The sequence below is a fragment of the Notamacropus eugenii genome, chromosome 1 (genome assembly GCF_028372415.1).
Source record: "Notamacropus eugenii isolate mMacEug1 chromosome 1, mMacEug1.pri_v2, whole genome shotgun sequence".
NCBI lineage: Eukaryota > Metazoa > Chordata > Mammalia > Diprotodontia > Macropodidae > Notamacropus > Notamacropus eugenii.
This window is the reverse complement of record NC_092872.1, coordinates 715340132-715360021: the sequence shown is the minus strand read 5'-3', so window position 1 is coordinate 715360021 and position 19890 is coordinate 715340132. Positions and strand designations below refer to the sequence as shown.

The 19890-nt window shown below is 49.7% G+C and overlaps 1 protein-coding gene and 1 long non-coding RNA gene across 4 annotated transcripts; one reads left to right on the top strand and one right to left on the bottom strand.

Annotated features, from left to right (window-relative positions):
- Window positions 1–3370: 3370 nt before the first annotated feature.
- On the bottom strand, window positions 3371–15446 carry SLC38A7 (solute carrier family 38 member 7). Of its 2 annotated transcripts, none has more exons than XM_072636620.1 (11): window positions 15348–15446; window positions 11447–11863; window positions 11030–11228; window positions 10608–10752; window positions 9758–9856; window positions 8146–8203; window positions 7918–8032; window positions 7362–7509; window positions 6790–6989; window positions 6282–6336; window positions 3371–5847 (listed from the first exon to the last, which is right to left on the bottom strand). In XM_072636620.1, exons 2-11 carry the CDS (start codon window positions 11717–11719, stop codon window positions 5745–5747), a joined length of 1395 nt encoding a protein of 464 aa, XP_072492721.1. In that variant the 5' UTR covers window positions 11720–11863; window positions 15348–15446; the 3' UTR covers window positions 3371–5744. The 2 variants fall into 2 exon arrangements, with proteins under 2 accessions (XP_072492721.1, XP_072492722.1); XM_072636621.1 differs by lacking the exon at window positions 15348–15446 and adding an exon at window positions 13469–13552.
- On the top strand, window positions 13502–17365 carry LOC140521525 (uncharacterized). Of its 2 annotated transcripts, XR_011972964.1 has the most exons (3): window positions 13502–13583; window positions 15780–16283; window positions 16391–17365. It is a non-coding gene; the product is annotated as an uncharacterized lncRNA (long non-coding RNA). The 2 variants fall into 2 exon arrangements; XR_011972963.1 differs by having other exon boundaries at window positions 15780–17365.
- The last annotated feature ends 2525 nt before the right edge of the window (window positions 17366–19890 follow it).

The window sequence follows — 19890 nt, the reverse complement described above, 5'->3', positions numbered from 1 at the left end:
CAGGGTGATGCTGGCCCTATATGAAACAAAGGCGACCTCTAGTGGCCAAGAGAGGAAAAGCAAAGGCCAATAGAGCCTATGCCCGAATCCAGCTGTGGGACGTTATACCAGTATATCTGCTGGTTTTGCTGAGGGACATGCGGGGTGGTTAATATTTGGGCCAACGTTTTGAAATCATGTCATAGTAGACACCAAAGAACTGGAGATGTTTAGAAAAGAATTTTTTTTTTGGTGGGTAGGGGAACTGGGGAAGGATGACTATCTTCAAATATTAGAAAGGATGCCATGGAGAGGAGCAATTAGCCTTACTTTGCTTGGCCCCAGAAGATAGAACTGCAAGTAGAAGAAAGATGTAAATGTAGACTTGATGGAAGGAAAAGCTTCCCTACCATTGGAGCCGGCCAATCTGTCAACTCACTCCAAAGGCAAAATGAGATACAGTCTCTCTCCTCAAAGAGCTTATCTTGTAATGGGGAAAATAATGCATGCACAGGTAAGTGTATGTAGAATATGTACAAAGTAAAGACAAGGTGATTTGGGGGTGGGGAGAGAAACACTATTACCTGGGTGGATCAGGAAAGGTATTTTTGGTATTTTGATGTTTTTTGAATTGAGTTTTGAAAAATCCCAAGAGGCATTGAGAAGGGATGGCATCCAGGTATAGGGGATACACAAAAGAAGGGGAGGAAAATGGAATGGCTTGTGTAAGGATAATAGACTTTTTTGGTTTGACCACAGAGTGGGTAAAAGTGTTACTTGTCCTTGGTTCTTGAGGAGCACCAATGACATCCGGAGGGTGATTACTTGACTTGCAAATGAATTGGATTTAAGTGAGGCAGAGCTATGCAAAGTTACCAGCCTCTCTCCTCCCAGAGCCACCACAGTCCAGTAGCAAGACAGGTCAGGATAACTGGAGATGGTCCAAGAAACAGCAGGAGACCTGGTAAAATGAAGTAATATAAGTTGGAAAACATAGATTGGAGGCAGGTTGTGGAGAACTTTAAATGCCAAAGAGAGGGCTTTGTATTTGATCAAGAGTTAATAGAGAGCGCAAAGGAGTGGAATAGTCAGACCTAATCCCAAAATAGAATGGGTTGTCTTAAGGAGGTAGTGAAATTGGTTGGTTATTGTCCTTCATTCTTGAAGAGGACCAAAATGACATCACTATGCTAGAGTCAAGTTTCAGTGTGTCCAACTGTGACTGATCAGATCAGTACAAGCTTGGAATGCTGTACCACAGGTTGAGCACAAATAGTCAGTGTGAAGAGGTGGATACTCTAAATTTGCACATCCTACATTTCCTTTGAGCTGTTTCAATTCTGCTTTGCTCATAGAACACAGCACCCTTTCTGATGTGGGCACCCCATGCTGAGCAGTCCTGTACCAGTGTCTCCCATGTCACACAATAAATTCCAAAATTCTCTAGAGAGACCTTGACAGTATCCCTGTATCGCTTCTTCTGACCACTATGTGAATGCTTGCCCTATGTGAGTTCTCAATGAAACAGTATTTTTGGCAAGCCTACATTTTGCATTTGAATAATGTAGCCAGCCCATTGGAGTTGTGCTCTTTGAAGCAAAGTTTGAATGCTTGGCAGACAAAAAATTCAGATTTGTTGTATAGCGCTGTATTTGCTCATCTGGTTCTGAACACTTGCAAACACCAAGACTGGTAGTGGAATATCCCTCACTAGAGAGAGCTTTTGACCAAAATTTAGTTATTGTCAGATGTCATAGCAGGGAATTAGTGTAATAGCAGAGAATTCTTATTTAGGTTGGACCGGCTGCCTCTGAGGTCCCTTCTCCATTGGAAATTTGTTGATGCTTCTAACAACTCTGAAATTCCTCATTTAGGAAAGCCTCATTTAGATGAAGCTTATAATAACTTATAACAGTTGTATGCTTTCCAATTCAAACAATAACTCCCTTTGTCCACAAGGTTAGGATCACACAAAGACAACTCAGCAGCAAAGATGGAATGTAGGCTACTTAAGATCAAAAACTATTTCATGTTTGTCCTTATATTTCCAGCACCTAGAACAGTGGCCAGCACATAGTGGGCACTTACTACTTGACTGACTGAATGGTTGGTTGAAATAAGTAGAAATTATTATGCCCTTTTACAAAGGAGAAAGCTCAGACACAGAAAGTTTCCATTCATAGTCATTGGTAGCCCTCAGTTAGCTCTGGGAAGGATGAGGCTTGTCTAGAAATAGGAAGCAGGGAGGTGAAAGTTCCTGGAGGAAGTTGGGAGGGGTGATGGTGGTGTTTCCAGGAGTCCAGTTGAGATTAGACAAAGCCTTCACTAAGTGTTACAGCCCTATGGTGAACTCTTCTTTCCTGGTGTCTCACAAAGTGCTCACTCAGAGTGAGGGAGACAGGTTAAAACTTCATCTCCAGTACAACATGAGATGAGGAGTGGGACACTTAACCACTCTAAATTTGTTTCCCCAGATGTAAAATGGGATAATGCCTGTAGGACATACCTCCTGGGTTATGAGGATCCAGTGAACTCATGTACACAATTTGCTAAATTTCTGGGAGCTACGGTTATACATTTTAGCTTCTCCTCAAGTGTCTAGCAGATGGCATTCAAATGCTTCCCAAATTATTGAGTTAAATGGAAGACCAACATGTCCAAAAAGAACTAATCTTTCTCCCCTAACTCTCCCCACTTCCAAATTTCCTTATTATAGTCAAGGCACCACCATCCTCCCAGTCACCCAGATTCATCATCTTTACTCTCTCTCCCACTATCTTCCTAACAAACATCTCTTCTATCTGCTCCATCCTTTCCTTCAACACTGATGCTGACTCGATGCAGATCCTCATCACTTCACACCTGGGTCACGGGAGTAGCTGTTGGTTGTCTCTCTCCCCACACCAGTCTGACCTCCACTTAGCAGCTGAATAATCTTCCTAAAGTACAGATCTGACTATGTCACCACCCCTTGCCTGGAACTCTCTCCTGCTCCTCCTCCTGACTTCTTCCAGATATCGACCCAAGCCCCATCTTCTACAAGGCTTCCCACTCCTCCAGAACTTTAGTGCCTTCCTTCTGAGATAATCTCTGACATCACATATATACATGCCTGTCTACCTACCCATCATCTCTCTCATTTGTACATAGTAGGCTGCCTGTTATCTCACCCCTTAGACAGTAAGCTTGTGTAGAACCTGGGCTATTTTTTACCTCTCTTTGTATCCTCAGGACTTGGCTGAGTGCCTGGCACTTATCACCAAGGCTCATCACCTTGAAGACCAATCTGAGGAAGTCAGGTTGCCAGGTCAGGAATTGTCCTGCCTTCCTACCTTTCCAATTCAAACAATAACTCCCTTTGCCCACAAGATTAGGATCATACAAAAAAAACTCAGCAGCAAAGTTCTCTTTTATTATGTATTTTCATGGCCAAGGGTACAGGGGTTGAAAAAACCATTAAAAATCACAGATGGGGGGTGAGGCAGAGAGAGAATTTTGGGAGGTGCGAACCAGAGTCCATTCCCTTTTCTGGCTTCACACACCTAATCTGGGGTTGGAATCCCTTCACAAATAACTGTCCTGTCCTCATCTCAACTCTCTCAAAAGGGGCAGATGCTTCCAGAAGATACCCAACATGACAATGTCTGGAACAGACCACCTCCCCCATTGCCAGAGACAGGTAAGATAAAAGCCCAGACCTTAACAAGAAGCTGGGCCTGTATTACTGGTTGCGGGGAAGGAGGAAACAATGGGGAGACCCAGCTTGTTACCCAATGTTGGCTTCCCACACAACTGAACCTTCAAGGCCTTAGTTTTATGTGGGAAGAGGGAGGACCAGGTCCCTGGTTGGACCTTCAAGGACACAGTATCCTTGGGGGCAAGAAGTCTGCTTCCTATAAACCAGAGCTTCCTTCTGGATCCATCAACATGAAAAAACCAGTCGGGGAGCTGGAGAGGTTTGGGGTACTATCTGCGAGTAGCCTCTCCACTTCCTATGGGTGGAGGTCTTAGTCTGGATGAAGCAAGATGGCAGACATATAGTTCTAGTTTATTACCCTTGGTCTTCCTGAGATTGTCCAAAGTGAGCAGGGGATGCCATGGGGCAATGCAGATTAATGGAGGCATGTGGAAAAATGGATAGCGTGAGTTGGCAGAGATGGAAAACCTTAAAATTCTATCATCTGCTGCCTGGTCTTGACTCTCTGGTGACCTCACCCTCCATCTCTCGCCCTCAAAGAATAAAATACAACATTTTGACACCACTACTTTGTGATCCTGGCACGGGGCATGCCAAGACCTCCTTGAAGATGGGGCCTGATGGAGGGCAGAGCAGTGGCTCAAAAGCTGATGACTGTCTTTTTCCCCAGTACAACAGGAAATCAAATGAGGAAAGAAAATGGCACAGGAAGTATTAGCACTAGGCATGGAGAATCACAACTGTCTTGCAATCTGCTAGGCTGCAGAGAGGTGGAGTCTTATCCTCTTTTATCCCCAGTGTTAGAGTTTCCCATTAACAGTCCAATGCCAGGTGGCTCTTTCCCACCCAGGGACTGTATTCACCTTTAAATGAAAAAATAGTGAATGGAAGTTTGGACAGGGAACCGCAAGCTTGGACTGGGAGCTTCTGAGAACATTCAAAGGAAAACAAAACAGCCATCTTGCCATCCTCTCCTCTTTCCCATTCTTAAAGGAGGTGCCAATTTGGAATTTGAGAGGGAAGAGCATTCCTAATCTGGAGGTAACAGATGGATACACGAAGCACCATGACACATGTTGGCCCCCATTCCAGATAGGGAAGCCCAACAGTCTCTGTAAACATTAGACTTAGTGAGATTCTGGGACTGATGAGACCAAGAAGGCTGGTCAAGCCTCACTGGAATGTGGTGAGATGGAGGTGCCTCCGGAGCCATGGATTAGTGGTCTTTCCTCTTCCTTGGTTCCAGACAACATGATGCTGGGAGGAAGAGACGAGGTTCCAAATGGCTCTGGGTATAACTAATGATTACTGGAAAGACATTTACCAAAACAAAGTGGGACCAAATGGGGCCAAGGGAACTTGGAATCTGGCAACACAACTGGCTTGAGTCTGATCCCTGCCCTCTGTGGGCCAGAGCTGGCTCCCTTGGGCTCTCTCTCTCTCTGGGCAGCGAAAAAGCCTCCATTTTGTGATGGTCATTTGCATGACTTTGGAAACCCACTGTGTCTGAGCTACTGTATTCACCTCTGGACTGCACACCTGAAGTCACAAGTGGCTATGGTCACTGCACGTAGTGTTGACAGCACGAAGGCCTCTCTAGGAGTGCTGGGCCTTGCTCCCTGCCTGGGGCCAGCCTTCTGCAGAAAGTGTTTCCCAGCAGAGGAAGGATTTTCTCCTCACTCAGGTGAGACTAGGTTCACTCTTTGGAGCTTTTTCTGCTCCTCTCTACCAATGGGTAAAAGAAATAGGGTTTTAATTTCAGATACAGAAACAATGGGAGATCCTTGGGAAGATTCAGTGGTGGGAGATCATTCTTTCCCACCATCCACAGCACTGCTGGTGACTGGGGAAGTCCCTGGGACTGTCCTCTAACCAGAAGAGTCCCTTGGAAGGTGGCTCCAACTCCCTTCCTCATGAGGGCACTGACGACGGAACGTTATCAAACAAGACGTGATATGGTGTGATCGCCCGATAAACAGCAAGGGGCTAGTGCACAGATACGGTTTCTCAAGGGCTCAGCAGAAAAGGCCACGTTTTCCCTTTGGTTGTCCAGTCCCAAATGGAGAGGCTAGGCCGCGAGATTCATGAAGATGGCATTGGTTGTGGTTTGGCCAAAGATGAAGGCTCCAAGGGTGACCAAGAGGACTCCGTAACTGACCAGCACCCACCAGCTATAAACAGAAAAGAGGGGAAAGGGCTCTGTTGTGGGGTCCCAACAATGTGGGGTGAGAGGAGGGGAAAGGGCTCTGTCATGGGGTCCTAAAAATGTGGGGTGAGAGGAGGGGAAAGGGCTCTGTTGTGGGGTCTCAACAATGTAGGGTAAGAGGAGGGGAAAGGACTCTTATCCAGCCCTCACATTTGCATTTAGATGGACATTACTGCCCATCTGTATCCTTTCTGTTATCTTTATCCTCAGACTTTCTGAAGCACTAATGTGATTCTAAAGTAAGCTCTCTATCTGAGAGGTTAGGAAGCCAGTCCAAGAGGTGGTGACTTTGGGCAAAGCTGGGCTTGCACCCCTGGCTTCTTCCTCTCTTCCCCCTGCCCCATGTTACTCCCCCAGAGCCCTGAAGACAAGGGGTCATGAGACAATACAGAGCTTTACCTGCTTGGCTTGACTTCATCAATTTCAGAAAGTTTGGCTTGAATCAGGCACAGTCCTAGGAGAAATCAAATCTTTGATCAACCAATTGGCCAGCTCCATCCAAGCAAGGACCAGCCAAGAGTCTAGCTCCTTTTTCCATTGATTCCCTTCTCTGACTACACCACCATTCCCCTCTCCCCCAACCCCCAACACATACAGACACACTCACACACACATACAGACACACACACACACATGCATACACATATTTCAGTAAGTCAGAAATCATGACTCAGGGGAAGGGAGAGCTCAAAATGTTTCCCCTTCCCAAGACTGAGACATCTGCTGCCTCTCCTTCTGAGCCCAAGGAGTGGCTGGTGCAATCTGTCTGTGAGGCCCTGGAGGGGGTAACTGAATAATGGGGATTTTTAAGCCTGGAGACTAAAAAGGATGAGAAGAGAGGGGTGTTGCTAGTCAGTAACAGAGCAGGGTTCTGCACACATGGTGGAAGGTGGTGGGCAGCCCGTACCTGGGAAGACGAAGATGAAGCAGGCTGCGAGGCCGCCAATGATGGAGATGACTTTCCCAATGTCTGGGATGAAGAGGGCCAGGAGCAGGGTCAGTAAGAACCAGGTGACAGTCTGCAGCACTCGGCGTCGCTGCTCTCTGGCCACGTCTTCTTCCACAGTCTCGCCCTTGTACCGCAGCCATAAGCCCTCCAGGACAGCCCTGCACACAAGCTCACAGATTAGGAAGGGGCTGTGCAGGGGAGGCCTTAATCCATTCTGGCCACTCTTTTCCCAAGATCAGTGCAGCCTGAGGAGGAGAAAATCTAGCCGTGCCCTGAAGTCTCCCAAAATGAAGCAGATGAGAGGATGGATGTACAAAGCACTTAGAGTCAAGTTCAGGAAAAGGGGGGGCATAGGGCAAATGGGAACAGAGCAATAGGGGTGGGGGTGGGATGGCCAAACTCTGTGCAGGGAGACCCAAAGGCCCCAGGACACACTCCTCTGGGGAGTCCTTGGGAAGAGGACTTGCTTGGCTTCACAGGAAGCCCCCTCCCCACTGCTGGCACTGCTCACCCCAGGTGGAGGGCCTCACCGTCCGCAGAAGTGAAGAATGGGGTAGGAGGTCAGCACACTGATGATGATGAAGACACGGGCAATGGCAACAAGTACGTCATTAGAGGGGTAGGAGAGGAGCACATCGGGGTTCACACTGACCCCAAAGGTTAGGAAGCCACAGATGCCTGAGGGGCCAAATGGGGAGAAGAAAGTCCAGTAGTTGAGTCAGAGTGGGAAAGGTAGATTAAAATGGTAAGGCTCTTGGGAGGAGGGGAGTCTTTCCAATCTGTCTGACCCAAGAGACAGAACAGCTGTTGGGAATGCATCTGAGGAAGCGAGGACAAGGTTAGGGAGGGGACCTGTAATCATTTGGATTTTCTCTTCTTGGAGAAGACTCTAGGACAGAGGGAGGAGAGAGGCCACAGGCACTTGAACTCTAGCTACTTCTAGAAGGACTTGCCAAGAAGAGAAATGGCACCGGGCCCTGAGTGCAGCCCAGCTCTGCCCAGGAAATGATAATAGCCCTGGCCACTGGGTCTGTCCTCCGCCCCCCTCATCCTGGCCAGAAGGGTGCTCTGCCAGGGCTGCCTTACCTGTGCCCATGTAGACACAGAGGGCTATGACCATAGCTGCCGTCACCACCCCACCCCACGTCTGCACCTTGGGCTGCCGCATGCTGTTGAAGACAGGTACACTGCTCACGTGGCACTGCCAAAGAGAGAAGAGCCAGGCCGACAGGTTATAAAGTGCTACCTGTCTTCTGCCCCCACCCCATGACACAGGTGATCACAGCTTTAATGAACCCATTTTATAGCTGGTACCTGGAATCCAAAGCAGATCGTGGGCATGGCATTGAATACGGCCATCCAGGAGGTTGGGCTGCAAGGAGAGCACAGCCACATAGGGGCTCAAGATGGGGGCAGGTCAGACCAGAGTCCCCCAGTTCTGAAGCAAGGCCCCTCCAGTATGGCATGAGTGTTTGCCCCTATTCAGATCTCAGCTGTTCCACAGCTGACAGACCAAGCTCCAACAGGGCCCTCCATCTATCCCCCCCAACTCTACCTTAGCCCTAGCCCGGCTCTGGAAATGGAGACGAATGCTAAAAAATCATCATCCTAGCAGAAATGTATAGTGTGAAAGGCTTTCTGGTGGTATTTTGAGATGGGGCCTTTCATTTAAGAGGTACTATTCATTTTTATGGATGGAGTCACCAAGAGGAGATCAGAGAGGATAAAAATGCACAAAACAAAGAGTATTATTATAGGTTATACTTAGGCTTTAAAGAAGGCAGATTTGGAAAAATAGAGAATACGCTGGAATCAATATGCCTCTTGCTAAGCCACATTCCTTGGCCCAAAGGAAATGACTTTCTCATAATATGGTCAAAGTCCCCCATGGCAGAGTGCTTCATGCTTTTCAAAGTGATTCCACAACCATTTTCTCATTTAATCTTCATGGAGGAAAATGAAGTACCTCTGTTTTACAAATGAGAAAGCAGAGACAATGGGACTTGCCAAGGGCAGCCTGTAGGCTTCCAGCATTCCCCACCTCGCCCCTCCCAAGCTGGTTTTCTTCCTACACTACTGTGCTTGCTTCCTTCTTACTACTCTGTCCACTGCTCCCAGTGGACCCCGGGGGAATCCTGGCCACCCTGAATTTACTTCTGACCTAGGCAGAGGGTGATGAGCATATATATAGTTCTAGGCTGGCAGTCGGGAACCCTGGGTTCTTTCTTCTTATCGTTCTGTTGATGCTGTTAGCCACGTTTTGTTCCGGGTCTCCCTTGGCTCACCTGTAAAGTGGGGATGGGCAGCTAGGTGGCGCAGCAAATAGAGTGCCAAGCCTGGAGTCAGGAAGATCTGAGTTCAAATGTGACCTCAGACACTTGCTAGCTGTGTGACCCTGGGCAAGTCATTTAACCCTGTTTGCCTCAGTTTCCTCATCTATAAAATGAGGTGGAGAAGGAAAGGGCAAACTACTCCAGTATTTTTGCCAAGAAAACCTCACCTGGGGTCTTTTACAAAGAATCAGATTTGGTGGAAAACCAATAAAGGTGGGATATTCCTCCCTGTTTATCTCTCCAAGGACCCATGAACTAGCTATACAAAGTGCTCTCCTTAGCAGGGAAGCCCAGGATCAATCTAACCATCAGCAGAACCATGAAAAGGGGTACAATTCCAGCCCCTGCACAAGGTCACAAGGAAGAAGATTGTCTTTTCTCCTTGAGTAGGGTAAACTTAAGTCCTCATCAGAACAGCCAGCACACAGCTGACCCGAGTCCTACAGGTGCCCAATGGGGAGAAAGTGACCTTCCTGGGGATTCAAACGACCACCTGGAGGGGATTCATGCTTCGAGGTGACTGAATGTGACATGTTGTGATATGAAGCAGAAGGAGCTGATGAGGACAAAGGCCGCCTAAATCTTTCACATACCTGGTGGGTATGTTCCCAGGGGATGTCTCCTTATCTGGCCAGATGTATTTGATAACGATGATAGCTGTGACATACCAGGTGCCAAGGACACTCAGGGAGCTGCCAGGGAGGAAAGAATTGGGTTTTGATGAGCAACAGCCATGCCTACCCCACCCCTGGTAATGTCCTCCTGCCAGCTGTTCTATTAAGAAACAATATCTCATCCCTAAGGAGCTAGAAGCTACAGAGATTTCACTTGGAGTCATGAGTCGCCCACCCCCATTCCATCACCGTCTCCTCTTCTCCCATGGGCCTTTTAACAAAGGATAAAGCAAAAGTGAACATACACAGCTAGATGTCCAGCATGTCAGGAAAATGCAATTATTGAGGCAGAGGGAAGTTTACTGACCACCAGTTGAGTGGAGATTTTTCTAATACAGATTAGAGCTTTATCTGAGAGGCTGTGAAGGAAACGGGACCAGAGAGCAAAGCTCACTGATTCCATCTGAGCTGATACAAGGCCAGGAAGAAGGTAAAACCATGGTTTCCTACCAGGCCAGGAACAACACAACTCTGCTTATGGGAAGGAGACATTCAGGGGAGAAAGGACTCAGAGAAAAATGGGGAAGAGACTTTGAGCCTGACTTTTGGTGGGCACTGAGATTTACCACAAGAGTTGTGACTGACTCAAGTGTGATTTTATACCTTCCCAATTTTCTCTGTTCTTTGGGTTCCACTAACAGAAAGCGAGTGGGCAGGGAGGAGGAAGAACCTAAGAGTGCATGGCCTGAGAGACAGGAGGTCTAGGACTCCTGAGCCCTCCCGACCCAGAGTGTCCCCTTGACCTGGAGGACAGGAATAACTCCCCCACCTGGCATACTTCTGGAAGCCGATCTCCCTGGGGATGGAGAGGGGAAGGATGAAAAGAAAGGCCGTGAGGCTGATGGTGAATTTCCGGTCTGTGTACCAGTGGCTGCTGCCTGCCTCCTCCGACTCCTTCACTAACACAGCAATAACTAGGAGGAGAGCCAGGAGAGGGACGTCAGCAGAGCAGCAGACACTGCCCTTCCTTCCCATGAACTCATGGTCTCTCAGACCCTTTCTTCCCTGTCTGCTTCCCATTCCAAATGACAGACTTAGCACTTCTGGTGTGTGACGGACTGGAGGGAAGCCCGAGTGGTCAGTACCCTGGGCCATGCCAGGCTGATCACAGACAGTGACAGGAATTCCTTTCTTCCTCACTCCCTGTTTCCCCCAACCAGAGGCAGCCCCAAGGGGATGGGGAGGGCTTACTTTTGTCCTGCTGGTCTCCAATGATGATGAGAAAGGCAATGCAGGTACCAAAAGTGTAAACCGCAATGGCAACCTCACACAGGACCCCAGTCAGTTTACCACACACTGCCCACACCACCTCCTGGTAGGTGCGCTCATTACTAGCCTGGGAGCAATATGCCAGGATGACCAGTCCACTGATGATGAAGACCAACATGCCCTGTAGCAAAGAGAGGGACGCATGCCCAGGGATGCTGAAAGACACGAAAGCAACACCTACCAAGGAAAGTCAGGCCAAAGCATCATCCCCACCTCCCTCCTGGGCAGGCTAGCATGCCCTTCCATCGAATACAGCCCAAAGCCCTCTCCTTTGAAGCCAAGGGGTCTGCTCCATGCCCTCCATTCCCCCTGCCGCCTCAGTAACCCCATGTCACTCACAATCTGCAGCCCAATTCCAGCTGCTACTCCCCCAGCGGTGCTGAAGGCAGCAGGGAAGTTCAGCAGGCCAGCGCCCAGGCAGGCATTCACTACAATAAAGACAGCTCCCAGAGTGGAGGTGGTCCCCCCGTTAGTGGCTCCTGGGTCGTCCTCCTCCCCTTTGGGGACTCCATCCACAATGGGGCTCTGTAGGAGGCGGGCTCGCTCCCCGGCATCCGAACTCCAACCCCAATCACCATAGTCACTGTTGATGACCATACTGGTCTGAGCCATGGCCACATGGGCTCCAGGAGCTCGTCTCTGCCGCTCTCTCACCACCTCACTTCCCAGTCAGTCATGAGAGAAACAAGAGTCCAGGTAGTGGTCAGGCTTAGAGTGACCAAGGGCTAATTGCCCTGGGAATGGCTCTGTGGGGTCCTAAAATGGGACACAGAAAAGCAGCATTACCCGTAAATTCACCAATACCTCTCCTAAGCCTATGCTCCATGAGAGATGAAAGACAGAGGAAAAGGAATCACGAGCAAAAAATACCCATAGCAGCTCTTTTTAGAATGGCAAAGAGCTGGGAGCTAAGGAGAGCCCACCAGGAGGGAGTGGCTGGCCGACTGGGGCAGACAAATGAGATGGAATACTACAGTGTCACAAGAAATGACAAAAGGGATAGCTTCACAGAAACCTGGGAACATTTGGATGAAGTGATGCAGAATGAAGGCAGCGGAACTAGAGGAATTATTTATACAATAATAATAACATTGAAAAGGCAAACAACTTTGAAAGACTTAAGAACTTTGATCAACATAATGAATGCCCAAGGGAGCCCACGACCCACCTCCTGAGAGGGGATAAGACTCAAGGTGCAGGAGGTACATTTTTGGACAAGGCCACTGTAGGAATCTGTTTTGCTGGACCAGGCATATTTGTTATAGGGTTTGTGTTTTCTTTTTGTCAGCAGGGGAGGAGGTGGAGGGAAAAGAAAATAAATGCTTACGAACTGAAAATAAATTTAAGCCATAAGAAAGCAAGATTAAATTAGAGAAACAAGGAAGTAAGTACTGAGTCATGGACTCTCAGAGCTGGAAGGGACTCAAAGTCACTCAGCACAACTCACGCCTGCACCAGAATTCTCCCTACAAAAAAAAAGGCAGCCCAGATGTGAGGAAAACCCCAGCTCCTGCGGGCGGCCCTCTCTATTCTGGACTGCTTTCATTGCTGGGAGTTTTTTCAAGCTGAAATTTGCTCCTTTGTGACTTCTCCCCACATCTACCAGCTCTGTTCTCTGGGGACAAACACAAGCCCTGGGGATGCTTTTTAAGTACTTAAAAACAGTGACCTTGTTCTCCCCATCAGGTTACAGGCCTGAACTGCACACTGGGTTATAAACTCACTGAAATGCTAGTTTCAGCTGATGCAACAGACAGAGGCCCTGGGCTTGGAGTCAGAAGATCTGAGTTCAAATGCTATCTCAGATATGACCCACCTCTGTGACTCTGGTAGCTTGGCAAACTAGTCCAGCAATCTGGTGGTGGTGTTCTGTTGTGTTTGTGTTTCTCTCTCTCTCTCCCTCCATCCTTCTCTCTCTCTCTCCCTCCATCCTTCTCTCTCTCTCTCTCCCTCCCTCCTTCTCTCTCCCTCCATCCTTCTCTCTCTCTCTCTCTCTCTCCCTCTCTCCCCCCTCCTCTCTCTCCCTTTCCACCTCCCTCCCTCCTTCTCTCTCTCTTTCTGTCTCTCTCTCTCTCTTCCCCTCACAAACAACATTCACTTCCCTCCTCCCCCTGCAGTTCATAAAGAACATAATCCGAATCTGTCACTGTGACTGGCTGCTCCTCAAACCAATGGAGCTCAGAACAGAGGAATGAAGCCCAGAGCCAGCCACAAGCTTCCCCGCTTCCTCCTGATAACAGGCCACAAGGGAAGCCCAGGCGGCTCAGACATCCCTTGGAAGGGAGCATGAACTGGGGTCAGGCTGCTTTTAAACCCAAGAGTCCCAGACCCCAAAGCTGGAGAACATCTGCACATCCCCACCTCAAAGATGGCTCATGCGGCGCGCAGGCTTCCTCTGAGGCAACCTGACACAACTGAGCAAAGATCAGGACGAGCCCACACCCGGCAGAGAAATTGTGTTTGTGATCACGCCTAGGTAACAACGGGTTTTTTTTTCTTTTTCATAAAAGGGGCAGGGGTAAGAGAGAAAATAGTTTTTTGTCCGTTGAAAAGTCCATCCTCCACATTCACCAAGCGCCCGCACAGCGGGGGTTCCGCCCTCCAGTTCTGCTCCGGAGGCGCACTCACTGCCCTTCGCTGCCACACGTCCAGGGCAAACCCCTGGCTCAGCTTTGGGCAGCAGGGAGGGCACGGGGGCCTCGGGTCACGTGCGCAAGGAAGGGGTGAAAGGGCGTCCTCCAGCCCGCACCCGCAGGTTCCCGGGGAGGGGTGCGCCCGGCTCCCTCCTGCGCCCCCCGGCTCCCCCCTGCGCCCCCCGGCTCCCTCCTGCGCCCCCCGGCTCCCCCCTGCTCCCTCCTGCGCGCCCCGGCTCCCCCCTGAGCCCCCCGGCTCCCCCCTGCGCCCGGCTCCCCCCTGCGCCCCCCTGCTCCCTCCTGCGCGCCCCGGCTCCCCCCTGAGCCCCCCGGCTCCCCCCTGCGCCCGGCTCCCCCCTGCGCCCCCCGGCTCCCCCCTGAGTCCCCCGGCTCCCCCCTGCGCCCCCCGGCTCCCCCCTGCGCCCCCCGGCTCCCCCCTGAGTCCCGGCTCCCCCCTGAGCCCCGGCCCCCCCCTGCGCCCCGGCCCCCCCCTGCGCCCCGGCTCCCCCCTGCGCCCCCCGGCTCCCCCCTGAGTCCCCCGGCTCCCCCCTGCGCCCCCCGGCTCCCCCCTGCGCCCCCCGGCTCCCCCCTGAGTCCCGGCTCCCCCCTGAGCCCCGGCCCCCCCCTGCGCCCCCCGGCTCCCCCCTGCGCCCCCCGGCTCCCCCCTGAGTCCCGGCTCCCCCCTGAGCCCCGGCCCCCCCCTGAGCCCCGGCCCCCCCCTGCGCCCCGGCTCCCCCCTGCGCCCCCCGGCTCCCTCCTGCGCCCCGGCTTCCCCCTGAGCCCCCCGGCTCCCCCCTGCGCCCCCCGGCTCCCCCCTGCGCCCCGGCCCCCCCCCTGAGCCCCCCGGCTCCCCCCTGAGCCCCGGCCCCCCCCTGCGCCCCGGCTCCCCCCTGAGCCCCCCGGCTCCCCCCTGAGCCCCCCGGCTCCCCCCTGCGCCCCGGCTCCCCCCTGAGCCCCGGCCCCCCCCCTGAGCCCCCCGGCTCCCCCCTGCGCCCCCCGGCTCCCCCCTGCGCCCCGGCTCCCCCCTGAGCCCCCCGGCTCCCCCCTGCGCCCCGGCTTCCCCCTGCGCCCCCCGGCTCCCCCCGGCTCCCCCCTGCGCCCCCCGGCTCCCTCCTGCGCCCCGGCTTCCCCCTGAGCCCCCCGGCCCCCCCCTGCGCCCCGGCTCCCTCCGTTCTGGGGAGAGGGAGGTTCAAGCGCGCAAGGCCCGGGTTCAAGGACTGCTCTCATCCCGGGCAAGCAAGCCTGCCTCCATTTTCTTAGCTGTACATTGGGGGGTGGGGGGGTGGCCCTGATGACTTCAGAGGTCCCCCCAGCTCTGAGCCTGGCGGGGCGCCCCTCTTAGGGATAGGGGGAAGCGGGCCCAGGGAGCCATGGAGGGCGGGACAGGGTGCGAGATCCCCTCCAGGAGGGCAGGAGCCCCGGGTTCGAATCCGGACTCCGCCACTGACTCGCACTCTTCCCGTCTCCCGGCCTCAGTTTCCCCACCTGCAAATGGCCCAACTGGCCCCCGGCGGGGCTCGGGGTTCGCGGAGGCCAGGGGAGAGGGACGGGGCCTATTCCCCCCCGCCCCAGCGCCCTCCCTTCCCCCCCGCCCCCAGCCGGCTCACCGCGCGCCGCTCCGACCACTCGGGCAGCTCCGGCTCCAGCTGCCGAGCCAGCTGACTCGGCGGTCATGTGAGCGCGGGCTTCCGCGCTCGGCACGCTGGGAGTTGTAGTCCGGCCTCTGCTCCTCCCGCACCCCCAAGCCGACTCCTGGCGCTGGCCGCAGGGAGAGACGCCGCCTTTAAGCCTGGCCTTCGGCAGCTTCCGAGAAGAGGCAGGCAGGATATTTCCTCCTGGGTCACCCACCCTGCCCTGGAAAACAACGGGGTTCCGCTAAGTGACCCTGGCACGTCGTCAGCGTGCATTTATTAAGAGCCCCCCGAGCCAATTCCATAGGATTTTAGAGCCCTGGGGTCCAGCCCTCTGGTCTTTCAGGTGGGGAGACAGAGACCAAGAGATCCCGGGATCCTATTTAGGCCTGTCCCTTCCTTTTACAGATGAGGAAACTGAGGCACGCGCAGGCCGTACCCCTCAAAGGCAGCCGCCGACACTGTGTGGTCAAGGGACAAGGGGTCAAGAAGTGGAGTCCTCCCCGGCTCGGACACTTCCAGCTGTGCGATCTGGGGAAAATATCCCAATCTGTCACGGCCACCTCTTCAGAGCGCGATCACTATAGGGCAGGGTGGTGGGGACGAACGCTCGTGGGGGGGGGCTGGCGATTATCGGGGTCCTAGCTTCACCACAGCAGGGCTCCGAGGGGTCTTTACTAGCCCACTCGTTTCAAAAGGAAAGCAGAGCCCAGAGACGCTCCCAAGGTCGCACAGGCTGGGGATGAATTCAGGCTGCCCGACTCCACGTCCAGTGTCTTCTGATTAGAGCCCAAAGGGATGTTTTAATATAAAAGAATCCGGTGAAATGAGGTTCTCTGGAAAGACCCCCTATTCGTGTGTCTGAATCTACTGGGTACTGAAAAGTCTCCCGGGGCTAGCCCCTTACCTCTGGTAAGATTTGCCTGTGCGCCTTTAGTAAAGCACCTGAATGAATCTCTGGTGTCTATGTGTGTGCGCACACATGTATATGAGGGCTGATAAAGCTTCTTCATTAACAGGCATTTTTGAAAACTGGATCGCCACTCCTGCTGCCGCACCTAACAGCTCACCTCTCTGGGAGCCTGAATTTAGCATCGATGACATCATCGAGGGTGTTGCTGATTGGGCAGGAGAGCTCCGCTAATCTTTGTCACAAAATCAAAGTGTGTGACTTGGGGGAGAAAAAAATTTCATTTTGTCCCCAAGGCTGGCCCTGCCCGGGCAAAGGGTTAGCAGAGGCATAGATACGGATCTGCCTTGCGGGATCATCCTGCAGCATGCAAAACCCTGGGCAGAGAGGACTTTGTACTAACTCATTTCCTGTCCCTCTTACTGCCTGTTTCACTGTGTCAGGTCCTGGATGAAAGTTACCGGCTCATTCTTGTCAGGTCTCCTACAGTGGGCTCTTCCCTAGGTGGATCTCTGCAGAATCATTTTGGACCTGGTAACAGCCCTTGATTTGGTGGAAAGAGTGGCTAAGATGATTAGTTCAGTGGCCAGATAATATGAGGTAATTTGGAAACCTTCTCCCCGACCACCAACTTTCCCCAGAACTCTCCTTGAATTTTCCCTCTAGGTCAAATCTCTGGCATTCTCCTGAGGCATCTACCCATTCCAGTATTCCTCTCAACTAGTTTGTCTTTGTAGGTTACACACAATCCCCCAATTCCCAGCCCTTCCTTGTCTGTTACAGATCACCCCACTTCCTACCCTTGATCCTAACTAGACCCCTTTCTCCCTTGGCCACGTGGTCCAGGTCCCTGGTTTTCCTGGTCCTTCTCCGTCACCTCTCAGTCACCCCAGTCTACTTGGTCATTCCTAAATCCTTTCCACAGTCTATCAGTATGTAAGATCCAACTTGCTCCATTAAAGTACTCAGATTTCTTGAGTCTAGCCAATGCTCAGATTCTTTAAGACACTGGCCAATATGGCGGATTTTTAGAATCATGCCCACCCTGTAATCGTATTCTAATAAACCTTGTCTTTGACTGAAAGAAGGCTTGGATCAAATTCATTCAGGCAGGACCAGCACCTCTAAAACTCAACAATAACATCAATAACATTATATTGAAGAATGCAGCAAAACTTAAATATGTCATTCTTAAAGGAAAGCAAATAATTTTCTGATTCTGAGTGACTAATTGTCATCCTTAAAATGAGCAAAACTAGGTATGCAAAATAATAGCTTACACCATATTTTACAAATGAGAAAACTGATGCTTAGAGAGATAGTGCCCTATTCATGTTCACATAGATTTTTTCCTAAAAAACTAATTAATTAATTTTTAGCTTTCAACATTCACTTCCATAAGATTTTGAGTTCTAAATTTTCTACCCCTCTTCCTTCTCCCCCCTCCCCAAGACATCATGAAATCTGATGTAGGCTCTACATATACATTCATATTAAACATGTTTTCACATTAGTCATGTTGTAAAGAAGAATTACAACCAATGGGAGGAACCGTGAGAAAGAACAAACAAAAAAAAGAGCAAAAAGTTTGCTTTGATCTGCATTCAGATTCCATAGTTCTTTCTCTGGATGTGTATAGGATTTTCCATCATGTGTCTTTTGGAATTGTCTTAGATCCTTGCATTGCTGAGAAGAGCTAATGTACAATGTTCTCCTGGTCCTACTCACTCCATTCAGCATCAGTTCATGTAAGTCTTTCTGGGTTTTTCTGAAGTCTATCTGCTCATCATTTCTTATGGAACAATATTATTCCATTACATTCATATAGCACAGCTTGTTCAGCCATTCCCCAATTGATGGCCATCTGTTTGATTTCCAATTCTTGGCCACCACAAAAAGAGCTGCTATAAATATTTTTGTATTTGTGGGTCCTTTTCCAATTTTTTTTAATCTCTTAGGGATACAGACCAAGAAGTGATATCACTGGATCACAGTTTTATAGCCTTTTGAGTGTAGTTCTAAATTCCTCTTCAGAATGATTGGATACGTTCACAACTCCACCAACAATGCATTAGTGTTCTAATTTTCCCACATCTTCTCCAATATTTCTCATTTTCCTATTTTGTCATGTTAGCCAAACTGGTGGGTGTGGTGTGGTACTTCAGAGTTATTTTCATTTTCATTTCTCTAATCAACAGTAATTTAGAGCAGTTTTTCATGTGACTATAGATAGCTTTAATTTCTTCTGAAAACTACCTGTTCATATCCTTTGACCATTTATCAATTCACTTTTATTCTTATAAATCTGACTTAGTTCTCTATGTATTTTAGAAATGAGGCCTTTATCAGAGACGCTAGTCATAAAAATTGTTTCCTAGCTTTCTGTTTCCCTTCTTGTTTTGGTTGCTTTGGTTTTGTGCAAAAACTTTCAATTTAGTGTATCAAAATTATCCATTTTGCATTTCATAATGTTCTCTATCTCTTGTTTAGTCATAAATTCTTCTGTTCTCTGTAAATCTGACAGGTAAACTATTTCTTGCTCTCCGAGGTTGCTTACAGTATCAGCCTTTATACTTAAATTGTGTACCCATTTTGCTTTTATTTTGGTATATAGTGTAAGATGTTGGTCTATACCTAGTTTCTGCCATACTGTTTTCCAGCTCTCACAGCAATTTTTGTCAAAGAGTGAGCTCTTATCCCAGAAGTTGGAGTCTTTGGGTTTATCACACAGTAGATTACTATAGTCATTGACTACTGTGTCTTGTATCCCTAACCTATTCCACTTATCCACCACTCTTATTTCTTAGCCAGTACCAAGTAGTCTTGATGATTGTTGCTTTACAATACAATTTAAGATCTGGTATGACTAGCCCACCTTCCCTTGCATTTCTTTTCATTAATTCCCTTGATATTCTGGAACTTTTGTTCTTTCAGATGAATTTTTAAATTATTTTTCTCTAGCTCTATAAAATATTTTTTGATGGTTTGATTAGTATGGCACTGAATAAGTAAATTAACTTGGGTAGAATTGTCATTTTTATAATATTAGCTCAGCCTACCCATGAGCAATTGATATTTTTACAGTTCTTTAGATCTGTCTTTGTGTGAAAAATGTTTTGTAATTGTGTTCATATAGTTACTGGGTGTGTCCTGGCAGTTTATTTTATAATGTCTATAGTTACTTTAAATGGAATTTCTCTTTCTATCTCTTGCTATTGGGCTTTGTTAGTAATATACAAAAATGCCAAAGTTTTATGTAGGTTTACTTTATATCCTGCAACTTTGCTAAAATTGTTTATTATTTCAAGTATTTTTTACTTGATTCTTTAGGATTCTGTAAGTATACCATCATATTATCTGCAAAGAGTAATAGCTTTGTTTCTTCTTTGCCTATTCTAATTTGATTTCTTTTTCTTCTCTTATTGCTAATGCTAACATTTCTAGTACAATATTGAATAACAGTGGTGATAATGGACATCCTTGTTTTCCCCCTGATCTTGCTGGTAATGCTTCTAGCTTATCCCCATTACATACAATGCTTGCTGACGGTTTTAGGTAGATGCTACTTATCATTTTAAGAAAGACTCCTTTTATTCCTATGATCTCCAG